Here is a 27,360-nt window from a genome sequence, read left to right on the forward strand (position 1 = left end):
ATTAAAAAAAAGTATTTCACCAAATACAAATAACAATATATAGATTAAAAAATCCTGCAACCAAAACTTAAACTAATTAAAATATATCATTCTTTTTAAATTAGAGCAGTCTCTATTATATTCCAGAATAGAATTGGAGCAGTGAGTGCAGGGTTGAATCGAATTGCAGCCTGGAAAATCGATTATGGGAAAGAACATGGGATGGAAATGCCAATTATGTGGTAGCTTGAGGAAAATAATATGGACAAAACTCACACATGCATCAACGTCCTCCTGCCTGTTGGCTGCTCACGTTACATGTGGTGCCTAAGCTTTTATTGAATTTGTGTTCTATAAAAAAAATTTCAATAGCTGAGTATGCTAATAGATCATAATAAAGCTTGGTACCCTTGATATGTTATGCCAGTCAGTATTAAATTGCATCCCCTTTAAAGGTCTATCCCAATCTTGAATCAGCTTTCATGTATAACCTATACTATACTACATGCTTACACAATTATTAACTGTAATTTTTTGACCTCAGAAAGCACTTATACCTTTAAAGACTTTAATTCTTGTTAAAAAAAAATTTCAGTTCAGCATTTTATGAAATATCTCTCTCTTGTGGTTTCTGTATCTTATATATTTCTGTCAGTCTCTTTTGGTATATGTATCTACCTAAGATTACTCGCAAATCCACTTGCAAATCTTGATATGATATAAAATAAATGAATTTTAAAAAATGGTAGTGAGATAACACTCAGATTTAAAGCTTTTTTTCCCATTCAGCTTTTCAACATTCTCAGGGCGTTGAGGCACCAGCCTTCATATTTGATTGAGCGGCATATACCGAAAATAGAGGTGCACGCCAAGGTCTGATGGATTTTCCATGCCTCGTGCCATGGATTAATATAGCAATCAATTAGCAAGTGGCACCCGGGATGATTTCATCAAAGGAGCGGTCGTGAGGCACAGTCACTGCACTTTGCCAGTGTTGGCTTGAGTAAGACTTGCTCTGCCAATAGTGAATCATAGGCAGATCCATACCTATAATAAGCTGCAGAATTCTTCATTAGAACTTATTGGAAACAGTGCAGAGGCTTTTCCCTCCGGGAGCTCAGCTACAAAGCTGGAGGAATGATAATTTTCATTTCTATCTCCGTATTGAACAGTGGAGGTTTGTTTGCTTTTTATTTTGCCTATATTCTAGGAAGATGTTGTGGATACAGTTTAGACTGTAATGTATGGCACTGGTTTTGTTTGGTTTTTCTGGAAGTGATACATTGGAATTCAACTCACCCAGAACTGATGTATGGTGGTTAACCCTGACTAATGGATAGACCAAACGTTTACTTTGATTGTTAAATGATCTTATCGGCTGGTTTAAATATTTAAAAAACCGTTGGTCTACTGGAATTTTTACACACAACCGTCTCTAGACTTTATCTAGAATGGTGTGAAAAACAAAGAAAGTGCCGACCCAATGGTTAGGGGCAAACGAATGACTGGTTTAAGTGCACCGTGGTCTGTGGTAACTCAACAACATTTCTTTCAAAGAGAAGCATTTAAAAAAAAAAATTTAAAGATGATCTGTCTAGTTTCAGTTTTCCTGTTATGAATTTGTACTACACTGTACTACTAGTGCAAGTACTGAACATAGTGTGTTACATACTTAAAACCAGCCTCAAAAATTACCCCTAAAATGCCAAAAATGAAATCTTTATTATTATTATTATTAATATTATTATTATTATTATTATTATTATTATTATTATTATTATTATTATTATTATTATTATTATCATAAAGCTTATAGTTTTACATGTTCCACCTGTTAGAGGGTCTTGATTACTCTCAGTTGGTGTTGTTTTTTTGCGAGCACAGCATGTAGCCTGTCTCAAAGAAGATGCAGTTGGCGACTCCAGGTGACACGACGGGTCATTTACAGTACTGGTTGCCTTGCAGATTAAGAACAGCTGTCAGAAGAGGGTAGAGAGACCCTGCTAAATATGATCTTAAATTTGACATTTCTCCTGTTTGCCCAAGTATCCTTCGTCTGAAACATTGTTCAACTCCCAGTATGTTTTCTTTTTCAGTTTGCATCTGTTTCCCTCCTGCTGCAACAACTTAAGCTCTACATGTAAACCGAAACTGCGATGCTAATAACAGCAGAGAGCCCAAAAAATGCTGTATATTTTAATAGTAACACAGGTTCTTGATTTCAGCTAGATCCCTCACTCCAACGCTGTCCACTTCTAGAAACTGTGTAAAGGAAGGATGGAGGCACAGAAGGATAATAAATAATCAGCATGATCTATGATTGACTTGGCTTTTCCAGCAGAGGAGGAGGGCCCCTCATTAGCTGTGTCTGTCCAGTGCCACACTGTCAGACACGTTGGCCATTAGTGCCACTTACCCGTCTCCTGTTTCACCAAGAAGACATTTCAAAACAGCTCGGTCTGCATTGGCCTGTCACGACTCAATACTGCTAAGTTTGGATTCGTTTCAAATGGGAACGAGGGATGAGGCGGTCGCTGTCAAAACAAATGGTGTTGAGTTAGTCAGCCGAGTAAATGGCACGACATTGACAAAGGTGTACTATAATCAAAAGGGTAATTAGTAGACGGACCAACAGGTGACTGGTATGAAGATGGGGGAGATGCTTATGCGTTTGCGTAGGCTAAAATGAACATTCACAAGGAAGGGGGTGGGGTAAAAAAAAAAAAAAGCTTATTATAGAGAGTTTCTTTTTAAGTACATTTGCTTGTCTATCATCTTTTTTGTAGAAAACTGTAAATGGTTCTACGCAGCCATAATTTTCCACAGCAGCACATTTTAATAATCATTTGCATTAAAATCACATGTAAGGGGTTCGATTGGACTATTTAAATCTCTGCCTAATTTTTTTAGGATTCTTTTTTTTTTTTTTCTTTCAGGAAGTGTCATTTCGACTTGCTGAAGTTTCTGTGCATCCAATTACATTTTGTTGACTAATGTTAGCTGGTTACTGGTTAGCCAGATAGAGATTTTATTTCACATTAATAAACATTAGCTTTCGCTAATCTCTGGTAATATCAGAAAGTTCAGAAGAGCTACATAATTGTTGATCCATTTGCTGCAATCATTTACTGATGAACTGTTCTTTAAGCATATTTTGGAGTAATAACTTTCGTACTACGGTTAGAAGATGCTCATGTGCAAAATGCATGTAAGTTAGAAGATGCTCTATTTTCTTACTTGCTCCAGGTGGCAGGAATCAAAGGCATGCTGATTGCTAATCGAAAAGTAGAGAACCAGGTGAAGACGTATATCACTTACAACAAGGGCCGGGACTGGAGGTTGCTGCAGGCGCCTACTACAGACTTGGAAGGGAACGAGATTTACTGTGTGCAGGTGAGATAAGGAAGTGTGTGTGGAGAAGAAGATAGAAAGATAAAAACCCAATAAATTCTAAGTAAAGAAATGAGTGAATAAATGCTGATTCTCTTGCAAAGGAATGCAAAAAAAAACCTGTGACAGTGAGAATAACCAACAAATGTAATGTAATGTATACTGTCAGTTTTTTAGGCTTCTGCAACCTTTGTAAAAAACAATCTGCACTAACGCTGGCCCTCCCTACTAACTAAAGGTGGGTGTAGAATCTCTTGCTCACTGACAGCATATTTTTCAAAAGTTTTATTTCTCATTAAATTCTCATTAAGTGGCAAGTGTACTTTATTAAGACAAAAGACAGCTTTGCACATAATTAACTCTGAGATTCATGCAAAGTAATGCTCCTTCTCCCAAGATAAAAGGCAACATGTGTGTGTGTGTGTGTGTGTGTGTGTGTGTGTGTGTGTGTGTGTGTGTGTGTGTGTGTGTGTGTGTAAAATTAAAGAGAATATTACACACTTTCAAAAAGATAAGGCAGTTAACGTGTTTAAAATTGTTGTATATATTTTTCCAGATGAAACAAGAAACAGATGGCATCTACATGTTGATTAGTTGACTGTTCACCCAAGAGTGCTAGCAAAGCTATAAATAATAAAAGCCTAACAATTAGTAATGCTTGTTCGTGAGCACAGGCAGCTCTTTCTCTTTTTTTACTTCTTCTTTTTCAGTAATGCGAGTTTAGTAATGCAAACAGATAATGTGGTGATTAAAATAAATAAGATGTTCTTTATAAGTGTAAGTTTGTGGCGGTGGTGACTGTGGCAAGGAAAAACTCCCTGAGATGGCATAAGGAAGAAATCTTGAGAGAAACCAGACTCAAGAGGGAACTCATCCTCATCTATAGCCCTATTTGGACGGGCCTAGTTTTACAGGGGGTCGTTAGAGAAATATCTGTTTCACAGACGTACTTTGTGATTTTAATCCCATCCGAATCTGCGATGTCTGTCTTTCTCTCACACGACCTCTGTTTTTTTTCCAAAACGGGTTTTCTTGTGTGTTTTGGTCAACGTGAACTACCGTACTAACCCTAGTACAATCCACGCATCCTGGACATGTGGTCTTGTGCAACGCCCACATGTAAAACACAGACACTCCTACCTCCGTAATAAACACGGAGATGTTAATCTCGTCCGAATCCATACATGAAATGACAGACGTCGGCTGCTAAAAATTCTAACTCAAACATCGTTTGGAAAACTAGTCCCGTCTTAATAGGGCTTATGTTGCACTGAATGTCCATCAAGGTCATGAAATTGTAATGCATGCAAGAGGTCGAATGTTATTTTATCACGCATTCTGCTATAAAGTAAAGTCTGTCTACAGTTAGAAGAATGACCTGAACACGTGCATAACTTTGGCTAAAACTAATACACTTGAATTCGTAGTTACTTTAGGTCTGAGGTCTGACATCTTTAATAACAACAACAACAACAAGAGCAGAAAGCCAGCATTAATTAAATAGCATAATCTTTAATTGGCCCTAACACAACTCCTTTATCGTTTTACCCTGTGTGGCCAGTATAACATGTAAGGTGTAGTTTTCCTTTTTCATGCTAACAGAAAAGAAAAATAAAATTAAATAAAATAAATTACATAAATGCCCTATACAGTAAAACGCCCTTTTTTGGTTAGCGGCGCCAAACCCTGTCACCTTTTCTGCCCCTACAATAATGTCATGCTTATCATTGAAAACATGAAAGGTGACACTCAGTTGCACAGAGCAAACACATATAATGGTCTTTTGTTGTGTCAGAGGGCCCTGGAGAGTAGGCTTTTCAGTTTAATGCTAAATCCTTCCACTGTCATTGTTGCTAATGAGCATTAAAGGCAATTAGCATTCACAATAAGAACACAAGTCTTTGCAGAGGGCACTTTAAAGCTGGATTAGTTTGTATTAATTGTCACACATTGCAGCAATTGTTTGACCTAGGAAAAACCGGGATGCCTTTTGTGAGCATCTTAGTGACATTTCAGTGTTCATAGGCCTGCTTACTTACCAACAATTGTTGTAAAGACAGTAATAATACAAGTAGTAATTTAATGGTTGGATTAAAATAATGTCACTGTGTCAATAATGTCAATGTGCAAGCACTCATTGAGAAAAGCTTTTCCAAGAATTGGTAACTGGTTTCTGAGAAACATTTTTTGACCTTACCTCCACCAACAAATTGTGGCCATACTCATAACTTTGGAATACATTTTATTTACATTTATAGTATTTGGTAGATGCCATTATCTAAAGCAGCTTACAAAGTGCTTTGAAGTCTCTAGTCTAGACTGCTAGTGACTCAGCTATTCAGACATCAAGTGGAAGTTCAGTGCCAGAACAGAGAAGCATGTCTGGTTGCATGTCTTCCTTGTACCTTGAGAGATGGTGGGAGTCAGTGATTGAGGATTGGAGGGTGTGTGGTGCAGTGCAGGGTGTGGTATATGCTGAGAGGTATGTGGTGCTGGTCCATTTCTCGCTTTCTAGGCAGTATAGTGAATTCAGTGTTTTAAATCTGATGTGGGCAGCTACCCAAAGCCAGTGGACTAAAAATTATTATAGTAGAGAAAATGAAGGCTATTACAAAAACTAAAACTACCAGTGGAAAAAACAAAACAAAACATTAGTTAAATGAAATATACTGAATTTTATCTATAACGTCCACCTGCAATACAAACAAGAACTAAAAAGATTTAGTGGGAATAAAACATATGCTTTCATATATTAAATGTTGAATGGTTTTGATAATGCCGAAGTTAGATTTTTTAAATATTTAGTTAAAAAATTAGTTTTTGCACAGACTCAACTTTATTTTCCAACATTTTAGGGAAACATTCGTAATTAGGCCGCAGCAACATATGAGTGGTTTTCTCAGACTGTCACATATTTATGAAAATGCAGAATGACATGCGAATGTAATAAAGCAGTACTTTTTTCATTTTAAAACTCTCCTAGAGAATTAATTCAGTTTGTCGTGTACTAGTCGACTACTGTATTAAAAAAAAGGAGTAAGTCAATCTTTTTCTATAATATCCAAATTATGTCAAAGTTCTGGAGCAGGTTAATTTAACATGCTGCATCAAACGCAAATGATTCTCGCAAGGTGACTCAAGTGTGTTTTTTCCTTTCCAAGAACTCAATTCCGTGTAATGCCTGCAATGTCACATTGGCGCAGTTTGATAGACAGCCACATAATAACTTCTCTATGGCTATGTGTCATTTCTCTCTGTTCCAGCCATTTTGTTCGCTACACCTTCAGCTACAGATGTCAGAAAACCCTTACGTCTCTGGAAGTATTACTACCAAGAACTCGGTTCCAGGAGTGATCCTCGCTATAGGTAAAAAAAAAAATTATATATATATATATATATATATGATCACCGCTTATTTTAGGTTTTACCATCCCATTTTATTTTTTTTTAAGTATACATAATACATTTATTATTTCCAGTCGCAATGTCAGGTGTGTGCTCTTCCTCAGGCTTACAAATAAGCATGTACTTCTGTATGTTTGGGCTTGTGTGCAATCAATTACTTAAATAAATTAAGTTAAGCTGTTTGCAAACATGTCTGGTGTCAATATGCATCGATGCGCTTGTCCTTCTCTCTAATGTTTACTTGTGTAAACATCACTCATGCCACTAGGACCTGGCAAATCTACAAATCCTTCAAAGCCCTTTTAAGCTTATACAGTAATGCTGCATGTGTGTTCAAATCTCATCATTACAGGATGTGCAAAAAGGCCACAGATTTCACACACAGACGTTCAGATTCAAAGATTCACGAGTCAAACATTCTACTGCTTACGATCATGACAAAGCTATAGTAACTAACTGGGTTATACACTATATGGACAGTAGAATTTGGACAACTGACTTTTCCAGACATATGTGGATCTTCCCTAAACTGTTACCACAAAGTTTTGATATACAATGTTTTTTAAGTGTGGTAGCATTAAATCTTCCCACAACTTATACTAGGAGACCCAAAGCTTTGGGATGAATTGGATAAATTAAAGTGGAACACCTTTGGGATAAACTGGAACAATGACTGCACCCCAGGCCTTCCCAACCTACATCAGTACCTCACTTCACTAATGCCCTTGTGGTTGAATGAGAACATATCTCCACAACACACCTCAAAATCTAGTCGAACATCTTCCCAGAAGAGTCAAGGTTTTAATAATAGCAAATGGGGGCTAAATGTGGAATGAGATGTTCAAAAAGCACATATGAATTATCTTATCATGTGTCTACAAACTACACTGGATTTATTAATATTTTCTCATGTATGGCTCCTAAATTCAGGCCTTATCTCGATCACTTAACCTCTCATAGTTTCATAAAGATAAAGACAGTTGTTGCATCATTGCATGAAGTTGCTTTTCGTACTATTCTTGCAAAAAATTCAAAAATACCAAATGGTCTTGAATCAAATGTGTTTATTTTTTCAAATATATAAATTAAAACAACATTGGTACATTTTGTTGGTATGATTGAACACTGACTCTTTTGAAAATTGTCTCTTTTACATTTTAGAAATAAAAGCATTTAGATACTAAACTCAAGTTTATATGTTGTATACAGGACATTTGATCAATTGGAAATAGCTCTGAAAGCCTGTGCTCACACTGGCACTCTTTTCTCACCATGCTTCGCTCAGGCCACTGTGTCTCTAGTGGGCTTTGCATCCTGCATGAATCATTAAAAATGAATGACTTCTGACTGCTATGTTGGGTCATGACCACTTTGAATGCAGGTTACCTGTAAATGTGCACAGTGCCTCAACCAATGAGAAAACCTGTTTTTCTGAGTAATATTTTGTGGCTGTCAAATTTCCACTTCTTTTGAATTTTGCCTTTGCTTCCCCCCCCTCAGGCAATATGGGCTCTGAGCTTTCTTACAATAATGTTGGAATGTTCATATCATCAGATGCTGGCAATACCTGGAGACAGGTATGTGGACTTGAAAATGCTATAATGTTAATTTATAGCTGCCATACAAACACTAAATAACAGCCATGAGTCCAGATTATTCTCTGCTATATGTCTCCTTAAGACTATACTAACCTCTGTACTCTATACTATATAACCTATACTCCTAACCCTAACCCTAGATACTACATCCCTTGAGATGTAGACAAATGATTGTATTCAATATTTTTACAGCAGCTGATAATTTGTTTACTGAATTTGCATCACTAGTGAACTACAAGGCTGCCGTTCACATTAGTTTGCAAAACAGAAAAAGGCACATTTTATTCGAGTCGTTTGCTATTGTGCATTGACAGCAGTGGAAGGTGTACATTTTATTAAAGGAAAACGTTTATGTTGTAACTTCTCACTACAAATGCTCACATGCTTAACTCAGTTCAGGTTTGCTTGGATTAGACACTACACACATACATAAATACACACGCATATACACACACACGCACACACACACACACACACACACACACACACACACACACACACACACATACACACACACAGTATCTTACAAAGGTGAGTACACCCCTCACATTTCAGGAATCATCTTTGCAAGATAACAATGGTGCTCACACAAAATATTGACACTTTGGACACAGTTTTTGACATTCACTAAGGGTATTTTACTTTTGTTGCCAGCTATTTTGACAATAATGGCTTTATGTTACTTACCTTTAGAGAACAGTAAATCTGTACTGCTATACAAGCAGCACATTGGCTACTCTAAAATATATCCAAGTCTATAGATCAAATTTCTATAGTATTTTCCCTTAGGAAGATATACTAAAATCGTTGCTGAACAGAATTGGGATCGGCAGAGAGATGAAAAAAAGTAGGTAAGAGAACAAGTAGATGCGGCAGCAGGTGAAGAGGGATGTGGCAAAAGCTAAGGAAAAGGCATATGAGGAGCTGTATGAGAAGTTGGACACTAAGGAAGGAGAAAAGGGTTTCTTTTTACCTCCACTTCTTCTTCACCTCCAAAACCATCCTACAGACCACCATCCGATGCTGTCTAGCTACACTGTCCCCCGCCAACACGTTACAGTCTCCAATCTTCTTCAGGTTGCATCTCCTACATAGAACATAGTCCACCTGTGTTCACCTTCCTCCACTTTTATACGTCAGCCTATGCTCCTCCTTCTTCTTAAAATAAGTGTTCACCACTGCCATTTTCATCCTTTTTAGCAAAATCTACCACCATCTGCCTTTCCACATTCCTCTCCTTAAGGCCATACCGACCCATCACCTCCTCATCACCTCTGTTCCCTTCACCAACAGTAAAACAAATATTTAATTAATTCAAATAATTATTTATTATTTTTTTTTTTATATCTGAGTAGAGAAAGGACGTTGTGAATAAATGTGTTGTGTTGGTTTTAGTTTTGCCTCTTTTGTATTAACATCTATTTATTTATATTTTTAATAAAAAATCATACATATCTAGTTTTGAAGCATTAATCACTAAATAAAATTAGTGCTGTTAAAATGAATTTGCTTAACGTGTTGTGTGTGTGTATATATATATATATATATATATATATATATATATATATATATAAACACACACACACACACACACACAAAAGTGTTTAATAAAAAAAATAAAATAAGAAGCTATTGTGAGCTTCAAAGCTTTATATACAGAATATTCACCGTTACTATTGAGATTCATTCCCACAGTTTGAAATGGATATGAATATACATTTTGCACTTTTCTGCAGGTATTTGATGAGGAGCACAATGTTTGGTTTTTGGATAAAGCCGGAGCTCTACTTGCAGTCAAACAGCCCACAGTTCCCACAAGGCACTTCTGGTATGTGTTAAAGGGCCAATCTGCAAAAGTAACAGTCTGCCAACTGTACTCCTGATTTAAGTCAATTCTTAAGGGAAATCATGATCCTAGTAAGGGTTCATTTTTTTGAGGAGGGTTTATGTTAATGACTTGAAACTCTTTGTGTCTAATTGTGAAAAAATTTTGTGAATCTTCCCAAGAATGATGCTTAAAGGTCTTTTTCAAACAAGCAAATCCACTGTATAGTCCCTATGGAATTCCTTGCTTATCCCCTGGAATTACCACACTCTTCAAATCGGAGATCTCAAATCTCTGCTTTGGTGCCCTTTAATCCTCTGAGTTTTCTTTTTCTTTCACTCGCCTTTAATGCCCAGAGCGATAGAATTGTTGGAGTGTGCTATCTTCAATTCAGTTTCTCTTGAGCAAGCCAGGCGAGGTAGTCATCCCTGGCCAAATGTGTTGAAAGCATTTGTCTCATTCCCTGCTACTATGATTTTAAGTCACGTCCCAGCCAGTAAGGGATGCATGTCAACCCGCTGTCTCCCTCCGAAGCTTTGCTAGTTTTGAAGTAGCAAAGGGACTTTGGTGTCGTTCTTCAGTAAGGTTGTTAAACCTTGTCACACATGCGCTACTCCACTGTTAGCACCTCTGAGGTGGAACTAAAAAGCTGTCAGAGTCAAAGTTTTCCGTTATTTTTTCCCCCATCAACTCTTAGCTCTTCCTCCTTCGTCTCTCGCTATTGCTAAAAGGTGGCCCCTTTTGTTTTGATTTGTCTTCATCGTCACATAGGCTTACCAAAACCTTCCATTTCTATATATCTTTTCCTTTAAAAAAATAATAAAAAAGTTTACCAGCTTCCTCCGGTTACAGAAATAGATGTTTTATCAGTGACATTGAACACTGTTTGTTTGCTATCTGCCTCAGTTCAGTTTTATAGTAATTGTTGATTTCTCACTTTAATATCAAATCAAATAAAAATATCTATTTAACATTAATTATATATAAAAGATTACATAGGAGGTTTAAACAATTAAAGTTATATTTAATGTAGTGGCATGTTATAGCAGCTATAAACAGAATTTCTTGCAACAGCTTCTTTTTTCCATGTCATGCTGTTATGTTGCCAAAGTCCTCTGTTTTGAAGAGTCTTCCATGTTAGGAAACGTATTGTTAGTCTAACATTGGAGACGCCTGTTATAAATATTAAATTACAGAAAGCATAGTGTATAAAATAACACCTTAAAAATCAGTGTATTATTAGCACATATGTGGAGAGTGTACCACAAATTGGTTGATACTACAGCAACAAAACCATATCTAAATATATTATTAAGTTTTAATGATTAGCAAATAGCTTTGGTATGAGAGGAATAAAACACTTTGGGATATGCTGGAAAAAAAGAAATTCAAGATATAATACACAACTTATCAGCACTTTTTAATGAGGATTACTTATTAGTAGTGTTTAGTAGAAAATGTTTAATCATATTACCCATGTCTATTCTAGGATCAGCTTTGATGAAGGGAGACAGTGGACACATCATATTTTCTCAGCCATGCCTCTGTTTGTGGACGGTGTTCTGGTCGAGCCAGGAATGGAAAATCAGATACTTACGTAAGTGTTCAACACTTTCACTTTTTTATTTTGTTTACACTTATTCTCTTGATCCCATTCTCGCTCTTTAAAAAGCCATGACAAGGATAAAGACAAAGCCCCCAAACAGCCAAAGGTTAATTATTCTCAGATTCCTTTTTTATTGCATCCATTTAACAGATGCCACTTTTAAATGACTGGTCCCTCAAAAGACCTGACAATCAAAACCATCTTGATTTGCTTTCAGATTTTTTTGCTGTTGTTCATACAACAGGGACCTTGTCTATCACAGTTTCCTTAATTTTAATTTTCAGTATTTTTTGCTCTGCTAGGTTTTTCGGACACTTCAGTGATCGCTCTGAGTGGCAGCTGATCAAAATCGACTACAAGTCCCTGTTTACCAAGCGCTGTGCTGAAGGAGACTACCAAACATGGCATTTGCACAATCAGGTAGGAAACTGTTTGGGGATACAAAATCAAGCCACTACACCAGATTTCAGAGAATCATAATCAGGATCAATGTCATTACCGTAACAGGATTCTTGTGCGGTTTGGGAACGCATGGAAAAGTATTCAACTGGATGTTTATGAAAAGTCAAACATATGGAAATGTATGCACATTTTAAAATGTGACTGGATATTCAAATAGAAATTGTGAATCCCTAAGACAATACTGTACTATGGTGACATGCTGCTTCTTATCATGGCTTCTTATACAGTATATTTCCATTTTAATAGTACTTGTGATTCTGTGAACTGTGCTATGGTGTTTGTCTTCCTCTGTGCACAAAGAGTCCTGTGAATTCAAGACCACCAGACATTACTAAAGCTTATATACACACATCTTACACATCACAAATTTAGCCAGAGTCGAGTGAAACAAGATGGAGTGTAAGCACTATGTAGGTGCCTCTAGGTGCCTTTCCTTCAACCCCCTTTCTAGCTAATGTCTGTTTTGTTGACAATAAACTTGATAAACTACATTACTGGAATCACTCTCAAATGTATATGAAAAACCTATTTGTTTTGTTAAGATTGGTTTGGCCTAATAACATGACAGGGTTATACAAACTGATGATTTCTAAGCGTTTGTTAAATGGAGACAACTGGCAAGATTAGATAGATGGTGCCTGCTTTTTCAAAAAAGGCACACAAGGCACAAAGATGAAGTTATGGCAGGGGTCCTCAATCATATCCACACAGGGTTTGGTATGGCTGCAGGCTTTTATTCCTGATTGACTTGTTCAATCAGTTCACCTTCAGGTCCCATCAAATAACAAATATGCCTCTTGGCTGTATTAAAAGCATGTACCCACATTGGTCGATTGTGGATAAGATCGCACAGTTCTTGGTTGTAGTTTTTCCATTCTGCTCAACAGAACAGGACAATTTGGTTGCAACCATTTTACATATTGGGCAGGTGGACAGGTTGCCCTTTGTATTATGAATGTATATTTACCATCCACAAGCAGAGGCACTGATGGTTCATTTGTTGAATTATGCAGCCTTAAGGCCATGCAATTAACATGTTAACCAATAAGGGGCGATAATAATCTTGATGACTGCTACTGTACTATATAGTGGGGTATACAGATTTCTCCTGTAGCATAACTTTGGTCAGTCCAACCACTTACTCCTGTCTTACAGGCAACAAATAAAGTGTTCAGAAGTAATTTAGAAGAACCTGCAATGCACAATGACTGTAGAATAGGAATCCAAAATTTAGGAATGCCTTAAAATCAACAGGCTAGGCTGATTCTGTCAGGAGTTTGAATGTGCTGAGTCAGTACCTGAATTTTGTGAAACTTTGCATCAACTAATATTACCCCAAACTCTAGAAAAACTGTAATTCCATACCCTTATGGACAGCACCACAGCAGTTGTGTAGAGGATAACGAATGATACAAGCATGTGCTCAGTAGAAGCATTAGGGCTAGTAAAAGGTTGAAACATTTTTTTGACATAAGTAACATCTTGAAGATATGATACAGCTGCAAATGAGTATTTGAACACCTGAGAAAGTCAATGTTAATATTTGGTACAGTAGCCTTTGTTTGCAATTACAGAGGTCAAACGTTTCCTGTAGTTTTTCACCAGGTTTGCACACACTGCAGGAGGGATTTTGGCCCACTCCTCCACACAGATCTTCTCTAGATCAGTCAGGTTTCTGGCCTGTTGCTGAGAAACACGGAGTTTGAGCTCCCTCCACAGATTCTTTATTGGGTTTTGGTCTGGAGACTGGCTAGGCCACGCCAGAACCTTGATATGCTTCTTACAGAGCCACTCCTTGGTTATCCGGGCTGTGTGCTTCAGGTCATTGTCATGTTGGAAGACCCAGCCTCGACCCATCTTCAATGCTCTAACTGAGGGAAGGAGGTTGTTCCCCAAAATCTCCCAATACATAGCCCCGGTCATCCTCTCCTTAATACAGTGCAGTCACCCTGTCCCATGTGCAGAAAAACACCCCCAAAGCATAATGCAACCACCCCCATGCTTCAAAGTAGGGATGGTGTTCTTGGGATGGTACTCATCATTCTTCTTCCTCCAAACACGTTTAGTGGAATTATGACCCAAAAGTTCTATTTTGGTCTCATCTGACTACATGACTCCTCTGAATCATCCAAATGGTCATTGGCAAACTTAAAACATGCCTGGACATGTGCTGGTTTAAGCAGGGGAACCTTCCGTGCCATGCATGATTTCAAACCATGACGTCTTAGTGTATTACCAACAGTAACCTTGGAAACGGTGGTCCCAGCTCTTTTCAGGTCATTGACCAGCTCCTCCTGTGTAGTTCTGGGCTGATTTCTCACCTTCCTTAGGATCATTGAGACCCCATGAGGTGAGATCTTGCATGGAGCCCCAGTCTGAGGGAGATTGACATTCATGTTTAGCTTCTTCCATTTTCTAATGGTTGCTCCAACAGTGGACCTTTTTTTACCAAGCTGCTTGGCAAGTTCCCCGTAGCCCTTTCCAGCCTTGTAGGGGTGTACAATTTTGTCTCTAGTGTCTTTGGACAGTTTTTTGGTTTTGGCCATGTTAGTAGTTGGATTCTTACTGATTGTATGGGGTGGACAGGCGTCTTTATGCAGCTAACGACCTCAAACAGGTGCATCTAATTTAGGATAATAAATGTAGTGGAGGTGGACATTTTAAAGGCAGACTAACAGGTCTTTGAGGGTCAGAATTCTAGCTGATAAACAAGTTTTCAAATTCTTATTTGCAGCTGTATCATACAAATAAATAGTTCAAAAATCATATATTGTGATTTCTGGATTTTTTTTTTTTGATTATGTCTCTTACAGTGGACATGCACCTACGATGACAATTTCAGACCCCTCCATAATTTCTAAGTGGGAGAACTTGCAAAATAGCAGGGTGTTCAAATACTTATTTTCCTCACTGTAGATAGATTTACAGCTTCCAGCAGTATCCACAAACATAGGCAATAAGGCATAAATCTGTGCAAGTGTCTGTGCAAAGTCCTGTCAGTGGCGAAAGTCAGCACCGATCCCCCCCACGATGAGTAAAATTAAAGAGATGCACAGCATGGGGAAGGAACAAGTTTAAATAATGCTTAAGCATTCTCTATTTCCTAACTATTAACACAAATGACCCTAAAGCACATCAAGTAAATCTATAGCCCAGGATTATTATCTAATATTTATTTTTCTGTTTTGTGTCTCAGGGTGAGCCATGTGTAATGGGCCAAAAACAGATCTTTATCAAGCGCCGCCCGGGAAACTACTGCATGATGGGAAAGGAGACAAGGATCCTATCGGCTGAGCCTTGCATTTGTAGAGCGCATGATTTTGAATGGTAAGTGAAACTGTACTGGTACATTCACTACAAACTCACTCATTCTATTTCTATCCATAAGAAATGAAATATTATTGCATGAAAGAAAGATGCTGATTGTTACTGATTGAGCTATGAAGAAGCCCATGATCTAGATTAGGATTTCTCTTGATTGTTAGCATCCAAGGGCCCATCTAAACTTAAAGGGCCACCTCATAATCCCAGCACAGATTTAAATCTTTTGAGCAATATTGCAACTCTGTGCCTTTTTCATATTAAATTAATCGTGCTGTTGGAGCTTTTTATTGCTGCAAATTCCACATATCCATTTGTACTAATAGCACTGTCTGGTTTTATGAAAATTATAGTCGTATTAAAGTTAGCATTATTGCATTCCTTTTCAAGTGACAAGCCAATTAGGTTTACAACTATGACGAGTAATTAATAAACATAATATTCTCAAAACACCAGCAGTGTTGGTGATTACTATCATTTGCGATTAAAAAACTAAAATTTATTATTTTTAATAAATAAATATAAGGGGAAAAAAAAGGAATAATATAAAGCCTGGTTCTATTTGTTTAAGAATGTGCTTAGATTTGATTATTTAGATAAAAATGTCAAAAAAATCATTTATTTTAAATAATAATAGAAATTTTTTTCACAATCAATCAGAAACGTTAGGACGTTCATTTTAAAACGTGTCTTTAATGAGACTCAGAAGAACAAGTCTCAAAAATTATTGGTTCATTTTCTACTGGACGTGGATGAGCAAAGCATCACAAAATCTCCATAGGTTATATACGGAAAACAGAATCAAGCAGTTTACACATCGACTCTTCGAGTCGTTCTATGCAGTGCATTACTCAGGAAACAGAATGAAGTATTTTATCTCATGAGTCCTCTGGTCCGAGTCATTCGTCCTTTTGTCACGTGATTTCCATAAACGCTATTTAGGCAATAAATGTATTAATGGAACACTATTAACTTAAAGAAAAAAAGGTTAGTTTATTTGATGAACAAGATGCAAAGAATCACTAAAATGATCAGATCTTCCCATCACTAATAGTTTATTTACATATTTGCTATTATGGCTGGTGCTTTACAGACATGTTATTGTGTTGTGTAGTTTACACTAAATCTTTCCACACATTTGCACTTTATGTAGTATCCTGGTTAGTTTTGTGTGTGTCTGTTACATTTGCACTTTATGTAGTGTCCTGGTTAGCTTTGTGTGTGGGTTATATTGTGCTAGTTTCTGTTGTTTCATGAAGCACCTTGGTCCTAAGGGGACATTATTTAGTTTTATTGGGTACTGTACTGTATATAGATGAAATGACAATAAAAGCTACTCGATGTTGGATCAAATATTCAAACAAACAAACAAACAAATAAATAATATGGTTAATACAGTACAATTAATGTCTATTACAATCCCAATCTTTGCACTATCCATTTACATTTATGGCGTTTGGAAAAAGCCTTTAGCAATTGAGGGTTAAGGGTCTTGCTTAAGGGCCCTGCAGTGGCAATCAGTGATTGTCAGTGTTTGGTCTCTGAAGATTTCTCTTCTTTGCACCCAAGAACCCCGTCTAGAATAATAGAAATCTAAAGGTCTCCCTCATTATATCAAGTATTGAATGTTGTGAAATATATGGCACCTTGGTACCTTTTTTCACATAAAATTAATCAAACTGTTGGAGCAGCATATTCTTTTTTAACCAGTTCTACCAATAGCACAAACAAGGACGGGAAATGAAGAAAGCGCAATTTTAAAAAGTGTAAAAACATCGTAACGTGCTTTGATTTTCATACAGCATCACGTTCAGTGTCACTGTCTGTTCTGGACAGGAAAGAACATTTCAGTGCGCTGCGCGTTTGTGTGATGCGAGCTGGCAACATCTGTGACAACGTGCGAAGACGAGCTACCGCGCAGATTTAATTTCTATGCAAATTTCATGCTGTTGTGATGTTTTTTATTTATTTTTTTTATCTAGAAAAGACAGACATTTTTAATATTAATTCCATCTAAACAAGGTCAAACCACAGAGGTTTAATGCAGATCCATTAATTTCCCACAAAGTATGTTTGACTAGATTGAGAGGGCTCATCAATACACTCCTGCCGTTTTATGATTTCGGTCTACGGTGAAGAAGTAAACCAAAGTTGTGGGCATTTCTAATTATAATGGAGCAAACTTTTAATTAACTTTCAAATAGATAAAAGGCAATCAGCGAAACATTAAGGGCCGTAATTATTGCTACCGGATACAACACAGTTGGGACTTCCTGTCTAACAGAAAAGATATAATGAGCCTATGGCTGATATTGTACAAGTTCTAATAAATATGCATTTTTGCTCAGATTTGTGTTGAATAAAAATGACTAGGAATCACAGGAGTTTTACTTTCACTTCATTATCAGCTGAAAGAATACTAATTGCAAAATTGTTTTGTTAGTACAGATATTAGCATTGTGTCAAAAAAAAAAAAAGCAGAAGAAAAATTAACATCTCTTCAAATTGTGTCTTGTGTTGTAGTTGTTATTTGTCATGATCCCAAGTTTTCTATATGTCGTCTGCTTTATTGTTGGGTTGTGGGTTGCTGTGTTGTGTTTTTTCTGCAATGTACAGTGATAGAATAGTGAGTTGTCTAGGTAGTGCATTGCAGTGTTTTTGTGTTGGTAATATTGTTTTCTATATGTTGTGCTTCAGTGTTGGGGTTGTTGTGCTTTGTGTTGTTTTTTTTCTGTATCATATGTTAGAATATTAAGTTCTGGCCTATTAGGTTTGAAAGCTGTAGTTGTGTGTTGCTTTTTGTGTGTTATTTCTTTTTATTATGATGCTATGTTGTGTCGTTGTGTGTTTCAGTGTTGAGGCTGTGTGTTGCCTTGTGTTTTTTCTGTATTATCAGTTAGAATAGTGAGTTTTCTTTAGGTTGTTAGGTTATTATGTCTTTGTTATATGATCAAGGTTCTGAGTGGCAGTGTTTAGTTATTTCAGGGTTGTGTTTATATTTTTGTATTTAAGGTATCTCGACGTTTATTTGATGCAGTGTCTCTCTGTTGCATAGTCTACGTCTGTATTTGCTAGCTTACTAATTAGTATTTTTCACATTAACTTTATCATAACCAGTATTGAAGAGCAACATCTCAGCTGCCGCTTTGAATCTATTTTCAGTACTGATTATTCAAGGTTGTTTTTTTTTAGTCAATGCCACCATACATATGTGCAGACATACAGAGGAATCGAAATACAATTTGTCTTCTCTCTTATCACATGTGTACATTGTCATTACAACATAATATTACAATAATATATTGTTGACTAGCACAATCAGTATGTACCATTTGCTTTTCTTCAATATGTTGCTATTTTTTGACAAATCTATTTTAACAAATCTGGGGAAAACTGTATTTTCCAATTATGCACCTTGGTCATAAAATAATTAGCAAAAAGAATGTGGTAAAGGGGGGCATGTAAGATGAACCATTGCCCCAGACTGAGGTCTGAGGTATGTAATGTACTGTGTACATTGCTGCATTCATCATTACCTTGATCCTGACTGGTCTCCCAGTTTTTGCCACTGAAAGACATCCCCACAACATTATGCTGCCACCACCATGCTTCACTGTAAGGATGGTATTGGCGAGCTGATGAACGGTGCATGGTTTCCTCCTGACATGACACTTGGCATTTACGCTAAAGAGTTCAAAAATTGTTTCTTATGGTCCGAGAGTCCTTAAGGTGCGCTCTGTGATACAGAAGCCGAGGAGCTTACGTTGCTTGTAACGCAGCTCATAAGCAGAAAGTGCTTTCATCTCGTAAATTAGATGACCGCTTTCTGACACCCGTGTCACAACCTCCGTTTCGGGGTCTTCCCTTTTTTATCCAAGGTGTCCAGGTCATGGTCGAAAGGTTTCAGGAGAATAAGAAACAGGTGGCGGCATTCCAGTGGTACCTCCCATGCCGCTCACATGGGGCTGCTCGCTGGGCGCAGCCCTAACCGCAACCCTCCACCTCCCACCGGGAGGTGCAGAAACAGTGTCGTGACTCGCTTTCCCTGTGTAAGGGATCCTGCGCAGCACTCGGCAGTGACGCCTCCTGAGGTGACAGATCTAAGGACTGTCATCTTCAACAGGAAGGCTTAGATGAAAGGTCCTGACATAAGACTTTCTGGGGATCCGGCTGTGAAGGGGCGCTCCGCACTGCTCTTTCCGGTGCCCACTTTGTCCCAGCCCCCTCAGGGACCTGGTTCATTAACCCAGCGAGCTCTCTCCTTGGTCTTTACCTGACATCCTAGTGGTCCAGGAGATCTCGACACCCCTATCTGTCCTATCTGACCCTCAAGCAGGTCATGCTTCAAATCAGATCCGAGGACTGGTTTGTCACGGTAGATCTAAAGGATGCGTACTTTCATGTTTTCATTCTACCTTCTCACAGGAAGTTCCTAAGGTTCGTTTTTGGGGCCGAAGCTTACCAATACCGGGTTCTTCCGTTTGGGCCTGCCCTTTCACCCCGTATCTTTACAACATGTGTGAATGCGGCTCTGGTTCCCCTGAGGTCTCAGGGCATTCGCATCCTCAACTACCATGACGATTGTTTGATCCTAGCTCAATCGGAGCAGTTGGTGGTCCGGCATCGAGATCGCCCACATGAAGGCATTGGGGTTTCGACGGAATGCTGGGAAGAGTGTGCTTTCTCCAATACAGACAATCACCTATCTCTGTGTCATATGGGATTCGACTACTTTGTGCGTGCAGCTTTCCCCTGATCGCATTGTGACCATCCTTACGGCCATCAGGAAGGTCAGAGAAGGGCAGCCTCTCACTTTTAAGCAGTTTCAGAAACTGCTAGGGCTTATGGCAGCTCCACCCATCAAGGTCACGCGGTGATGCCTACATGCCTTAGATGTTTGGAGAGATCCCCGGTTCCTATCTCTAGGCCCCCTGCTGGGAGTCCATGGTTGTCGCTTAACCCTAAGGACAGACCGTGCTTCTAGCACTAAAGCATTTCCTCACAGAATTCGGAGGTCACCACGTGTTGGTCCGTACGGACAATACTGCGGTGGTCTCCTACATCAACCGTCAGGGAGGTATGCGTTCGCGCCCCCTGTGCAGGCAGGCGCACCAGATCCTCCTTTGGGCCCAGTGGAAACTTCCCTTTTTGAGCGCAGTGTCCTCTCTGGTTCTCCCTTGCTCCTCCAGCCCGGCTGGCGCTGGACGCCTTGGGTCAGGCGTGGCCGGGGCTGCGTCTGTATGCCTTTCCCCCCGACTCCACGAGTTCTGGAGAGAGTTTGCCAGGACGGAGTCTGTCTTTTCCTGGTAGCTCCAAGGTGGTAGAGCAAACCATGGACCTGGTAGCTCTTCTCGAGCATGCTGGATGGGAGATTCCTTTGAGGAGGGATCTCCTTTTCCAGCTCAGGGGTGCCATAATTCACCCCCGTAAGGAGCTGTGGAGGCTGTGGCTTGTGACCCCATGCCAGTGCTCCCTCCACGAGGAGGTCGTATGCCGCCATGTGGCGTCTGGTTTGCTCGTGGTGTAAGCACCATCAGCTGGATCCAGTTCACTGCCAGGTCTGTTCAGTGCTGGCTTTCCTCCAGGGACAGGTCACCAAGTTGTTGGCTTTGCCACCCTGGGGCTGGGGCCCCCGGTACGACCTAGAGTGCCTGGGTGGGACCTGGCCGTAGTTTTGGGGGCTCTGTCCGAGCCCCCCTTCGAGCCTCCAGCCGAGGCATCTTGGACTTCATGGCTTGGTTTGTGCTCTGACATGTACTGTTAACTGTGTGTGCATTTTCCAAATCATGTCCAATCAACTAAATTTACCACAGGTGGACTTCAATCAAGTTATAGAAACATCTCAAGGATGATCAGTGGAAACATGATGCACCTGAACCCAATTTTGAGTGTCATAGCAAAGGCTGTGAATACTTATGTGCATGTGAATTTTGAGCAATATAATGAATGTAATACATTTTGGAATATGTTGAAAACGTAAAGCACTGTGAATACTTTCTGGATGCAACATATCTCATACAGTGAAATTCAATGGCAATAATAAAGTGAGAAAACCAATGAACACAGTTTACTTGTCTCATTTCATTGCAGCCACAGCTGTACCACCCGCATACATCATCTTTAGCATGCATTTTTAAATGCTTTTTCCATGCATTTCCTTCCTGGGTACTTTAAATAAAAATACAAATTGTGTTTTAGAGCAAATTATATTGGAAAGTAAAAGCAAAAGTATAAATGATTCATGAGAAAAGATTACCAACAGTTTTGAGTTGATTTGGCTGACCTTTCCTCACAATGTCCAGCTTTTCTTGAAAAGTCCATCTGCTGAATGTAAGTGTATCTGTGACCAAATCAATTACTTCTCTTCTGTAAGCCATTGTGAAATGAAAAAAAAAAAACATCTATTAAACCCACACAAGTATATTTAGGCACTTTGCTACAGTTATGGGTTGAGTTCTCTGTCAATTAAAGGATGTACTGACATTATTGGACGCATTCTAGAGGGCCTCAGAGTCAGCAAGTTGAAATCTGATTGGTTTAAGCAACAGCTTTAATCAGCATGGATTGCAAGCTAATTGACACCTGCAGTTATTTACTTTGTAGGCTCGAGAGACATATACCTTTGAACTTGGCAACTCATGATGTAATGACTGAAATCTGCTTGGATAAAAACTATAATGGAAACATACACTTTGGTGCACTGCTGCAAGGAGGAGAAAATTATTTCTCCTCCTTGCAGTTATTTATTTATACATTGTGACTTGTAGTAATAGTTACTTTTGACTTGTGTTGCAATTTAGATATTTCTAAATTCTCTGTCTCTGTGTTGCAGTGTTTAGTTGTCATGTTTAGTTTTTAAGCATCTTGTATTGCATTACAATCCTCTCCATCTCTGTCAGTGATGTTGATTTGCTCTGACTCTGTCTGTGTGTCTGTGTGTGTGTGTCTGTTAGTGATTATGGCTATGAGCGAAGAGTAGATGGTAACTGTCTGCCTGCATTCTGGTACAATCCCTTCACCATATCACGGAGCTGCAGTCAGGGCCAGAACTACTTTAACAGCACAGGGTGAGTCTCTCTTTCTCTCAGTCTTTCTGTGGGTTCTTCTCTCTTTCTCTCTTTCCCCCCACACCCACTCATGTAGAAATATTATACCAGTATAACCCTAATGACATCCCAATCAGATGTCCTCATTATGCTAAACCATCATTTCTGCATACAACTAATAGAGACATGAATATTAAAATACTGATAATGTCATTATATTCCCTGTCAGTTATCGCAAAGTAGCAGCAAACAACTGCACCAAAGGAGTTAAAGACATGTACACAGCTAGGAAACAGCAGTGTCCCAATCGACCCCCTCGAGGACTGCACCTGGCAACCCATGACAACACCCTCAAAGCAAATATGGGCACCAATGTCACCTTTATAGTACAACTGGAAGAGGTATGTAGAGAAAAACAAATTTAATGCACTCATTTACTTAAAATAGAGTTTATGAAGTGGTGTGATTGAGTACACACAAAGATTCTATTGGAAAATATACATTAAGTAGTAATAATAGTGATGATTTCAAGTCGCACTGGAGTTTCCAACTATATTCTACCTGAAATGTGTTTTCACAATTCTTTATTTCTTAATTTTTTTTGTCATGGAAAGAAGATACATCTGATATAATCCACTTTGTTAACAGATTAAACAGTGTGTTGGCAGTGACATTAAAACACAGTAACAGCATTTTTTAGTGACTGAAGTTTGATTGTTTGTACATTAGCGCCAGTCCATAACCCCAGAGCTCAACTGCACTGAACATCTATAGGATACACAAGGATATGCCATCTGTGCAACAGGCTTTCTAGAATAGGTAAAAATTCCCTCAGCCAGCCCTCAACTAGTGATAAACCTTATGAAAGCCTTAATAACTAATACTATTATATAAGTTACAAGTAAAATTTATAAGTCCATACCTGTGGTATTGGAATGGGTACATATGGTTGTGAAGATCAGGTGTCCACATATGTTTGCGTGTAGTATTGTAAAGCGCACATACTCAACAAACTATTTAATTAGTCCTTGTATTCTGTTGATTAAAGTGCTTAAGAAGCCATTCATATCAGGACAGAAATATTTTGGTATAGGGTATTGGTGACCAGATGGAAGAACTGTGCATTGGTTTAAAGTTACCTTTCCAATTAAAGGCAGACCTTTTCTTATATAAAGTTTATATTTGAGGCCAGTGGGCTTTAATAAGAAACATAAAGCTGGTCTGTATTTATTTGGCTGCAGCAGACCTTATATTATCTAATTGAGGGTCCGTTAGTTTGCTTCTCAGGTTACACTTGGTCAAGTTCATCGTATAAGGCACACCCCTAGTTTGGTCATCTCTGCTCTAAAGGGAAAAGTTGACTCAATTTCAGGCAATGAATTGAACATTTGTGGTGTTTGGACTATGAAATTTTTGACATATAAACTGTGTATGCACTGTATTTAAACAAAGTGCATAACAATGTGTTTGAGGGCTTTAATTAGAGCACTAATAAAGTTTTATTTAAAAAATACTTTTAATTTTAACTGCTGCATCAATAATGTCCATGACATTAAGTTATTCATTACATCTTTACATCGTAAGTGAGTCAATTACAGTTTATTATTATAGCTTAAAAAGGCATTAAAGTTGACAAAATCACTTACATATGCATGTAATTAAGAGGCTTCATAGAAAGCTTTTCACATTTATTCGATGATTTGCTTTAATTGCTTTGCCCTTGTGGCAAAACCACATCTCATAGAATAATTTATCCTGGTGACACTGTATAAACCACATTACAGTTTAAATCAGGTTAAGGGATTTCTTTAAAACCTTCCCCCATGAAGCCTTAAGCCGGATATCAGACGTTGGGTATTTGCTATAGTGCTTGTGCGTGCACACACGCACACACCACACACACACACACACACACACACACACACACACACACACACACACAAACAAAAACACAGGTAAACTCAGGTGGCAAGTAAGTGCATCTCTCAGGAGGTCTGGCTGTGGCATAGATGTTGCATTACAGCTGTGATGAGCTGAGGAAACGAGGGCTTATTCCCATCATTAAGGTAGAAGGAGGGAGGGGGTGGAGGAGAGTCAATGAGAGAAACAGAGGAAGTGCTAGGAATTATAACATTTCAGCACACATTGACACAGAATCCTCCCGCCGAATTGAACTTTAATTTATATTCATGAAGCACGATGGCAGTAGTTCTGGAGACGTGGAGCGGCCCTAAATATTTCATGTTTGCTAGGTGCAACACATGCAAATGAAAGCCCTGAAACAGTTTTAACAAAGCAGGAGATTTATATATTTAGAATTTATTTTTTTGCCAGACAGAAACTTCCAGAACATCAGTACTCTGTCTAGAGTATAGAAAATATTTATCTAGGTAATCTTGAAGCTTTGATAAGTTCATTTAGCAAAGCCAGTTGGTGTGGTGCAGCGACATTTAGTAGCAGGTCATGAAGTTCAGGGGGAAGTTGAACTTCCAGCCAAGCCAGAACATGGGTAGTGAACTGTACTGTAGTCTAAATGCCAAATGCCAAGTTTCTTTTTGTATCTCTGTATCATACACACACAACAATGCTCTGAAATTTATTCATAGGTTTTGTTGTGGCTAGACTCCATTTCCAGTTCTTTCAGTGTAAACAAAGACGTCTCAAAACATAACATTTGAAGTTTAAATTAAGTGCAAACATATTTTACCCCATTTTTTATGGGCTTAAAAAAAAACATTGTAAATATTGAATTTTAGAATTTTAAAATGTCCTAAAGTGTAGTACGCACTGCATCTGAAACACGAGGTACAATCAACCAGAGGGGGAAAAAGTACACACATTCTTTACTTAAGTAGAAGTACAAATACTAATGTTTTAAAATACTCTGGTAAAAGTACTGACTATACTTTTTTTTAATCAAGTAAAGAAGTCTGAGCTCTGACATAAGTAAAAAATAGTCATTACTGGTGGTAACTGGACCTCACGTCATATTAATATTCAGGCTGCCCATCAAATAAAATATTTCATCCTGATTAATCGCATGATTGTCATGAGTTAAACATGCTCCTGAGGTTCCAATGACCACTGTTCCTGGTACTTTCCTCGGATCTGCCCGTTTCATTCTGGCCTGGATGGTGTTTTCTTCAATTGGAAGCCACTCTTTGCAGCTTTGGATGGTTTTACATCAACGTCCTGGGGATCCATGAAATTACAGAATAAGAACAGAAGCTTTGAGGGTGGATTTGGACTGTAGTAAATGTCAACAGTTTGCTACACTGACTCAGGACTATAGTTTGCATTTGACCAACACTGCACACCTCAACATTTTTTAACTGTAATAAATGGACATTCGGTGCCACCCAGATGAGGATGGGTTCCCTATTTAGTCTGATTAATCTCAAGTTTTCCTCCTTATGCCCTATCAGGGAGGTTTTTTTTCCTGCCACAGTCGCCACTGGCTCGCTCATTAGAGAGAAACTTACTTACTTGAGAATGAATAAGATTGTTCTTTATATCACCACATTATCAGTGTGAAGCTGCTTTAAGACAATGTTCATTGTTAAAATCGCTATACAAATTTTTTTTATTAATATTAAATTGAAGTTAACTCACGATTAATCACAACTTAATCGCACATTTTAAATTGTTCTAAATGTACCTTAAATTAATACTTTTCACGTTTTTAATACTCTAATCAACATAGGCATGGACAAATATGGATGCCTTATGCAAATGTATGTGTATTATTATTGAAACCAGACTCAATATAGAGCATGTTCTTGTAAATGTTTTAAAGTAATTGTGGTGTTTTAAATTACGTAAATCATCAGGACATCAAACGGAACCTTTGCTATGTTTCCATATGGACAGTTAATAAGGTGATACCGAAGAAACTCTACCTCTTCTAGCTTTCATACAGATTATATAATCAGAGAATCTTTAGAATTTTGTTTTTAAATATACATTTTGAGCTTTCTATTAATATATTTATTATGTCTGTAAGGCATAAGTATTCACTAAAATTCAGGTTGTTTTATTCATGCGTCTGTGAGGAGAGATGAAAAAGACGGCGGGGAGCGCCTCCTGACTGTTTTCTTTATTTTATAAAATAACAGCGTTTTGTTGTTATTTGTGTGTATACAAATAAAAGTAGACCCAATGATTCCAATTATGTATTGTTCTTATCTGTACGATTAGAAAAGAGAGTAATTTAAGTTCGTTTATGCATTATGACAAAAACTGTCACAAAATGCGCCAGTGCAAAATTGGTTAATTTTGGGCAGATTTTGGTGCTTGATTTGAGACTTGGTGGATCAGTAAAACTAATGTTTAATGATAACAAATAATTTTTCGGTGGAAATTATAATTTTTTTATTTTATATCTGAGTAAAGAACAGATGTTGTGAATACATGTATGTTGCGCTGAAGGATTTCTTCTGTTTTATATTTATTAATAAAAATGGTTTAAAAATAAAATGCATTAAACTAAAACTTCCTTTCGGCTTTTCCCATTAGGGGGCGCCACAGTGGATCATCCGCATGTTTGAATTGACACATGTTTTTACGCTGGATGCCCTTCCTAACCCAACCCTCCCCATTTATCCGGGCTTGGGACTAAGAGTGGCTGGGGTTGGTTCCCTGACCGGGGATCGAACCGGGTCGCAGCGGTGAGAGCGCCGCATCCTAACCACTAGACCACCAGGGGACCTAAAAATTGAATGCATTTAT

At 38.2% G+C, this 27,360-nt stretch overlaps 1 protein-coding gene across 1 annotated transcript in view; it reads left to right on the plus strand.

Moving 5' to 3' along the window:
• sorcs3a (sortilin related VPS10 domain containing receptor 3a) overlaps nt 1-27,360 on the plus strand; it is a 260,536-nt gene that overhangs the window by 196,918 nt on the left and 36,258 nt on the right. The window contains exons 10-18 of the mRNA XM_083523063.1: nt 3,226-3,372; nt 6,633-6,735; nt 8,275-8,351; nt 10,109-10,200; nt 11,687-11,794; nt 12,106-12,223; nt 15,462-15,592; nt 22,540-22,653; nt 22,862-23,033. Coding sequence (XP_083379189.1) covers nt 3,226-3,372; nt 6,633-6,735; nt 8,275-8,351; nt 10,109-10,200; nt 11,687-11,794; nt 12,106-12,223; nt 15,462-15,592; nt 22,540-22,653; nt 22,862-23,033 — 1,062 coding nt within the window. The remainder of the gene's footprint in view (nt 1-3,225; nt 3,373-6,632; nt 6,736-8,274; nt 8,352-10,108; nt 10,201-11,686; nt 11,795-12,105; nt 12,224-15,461; nt 15,593-22,539; nt 22,654-22,861; nt 23,034-27,360) is intronic.

Source organism: Silurus aristotelis (assembly GCF_946808225.1).
Source record: "Silurus aristotelis genome assembly, chromosome: 20".
Taxonomy (NCBI): Eukaryota; Metazoa; Chordata; class Actinopteri; order Siluriformes; family Siluridae; genus Silurus; species Silurus aristotelis.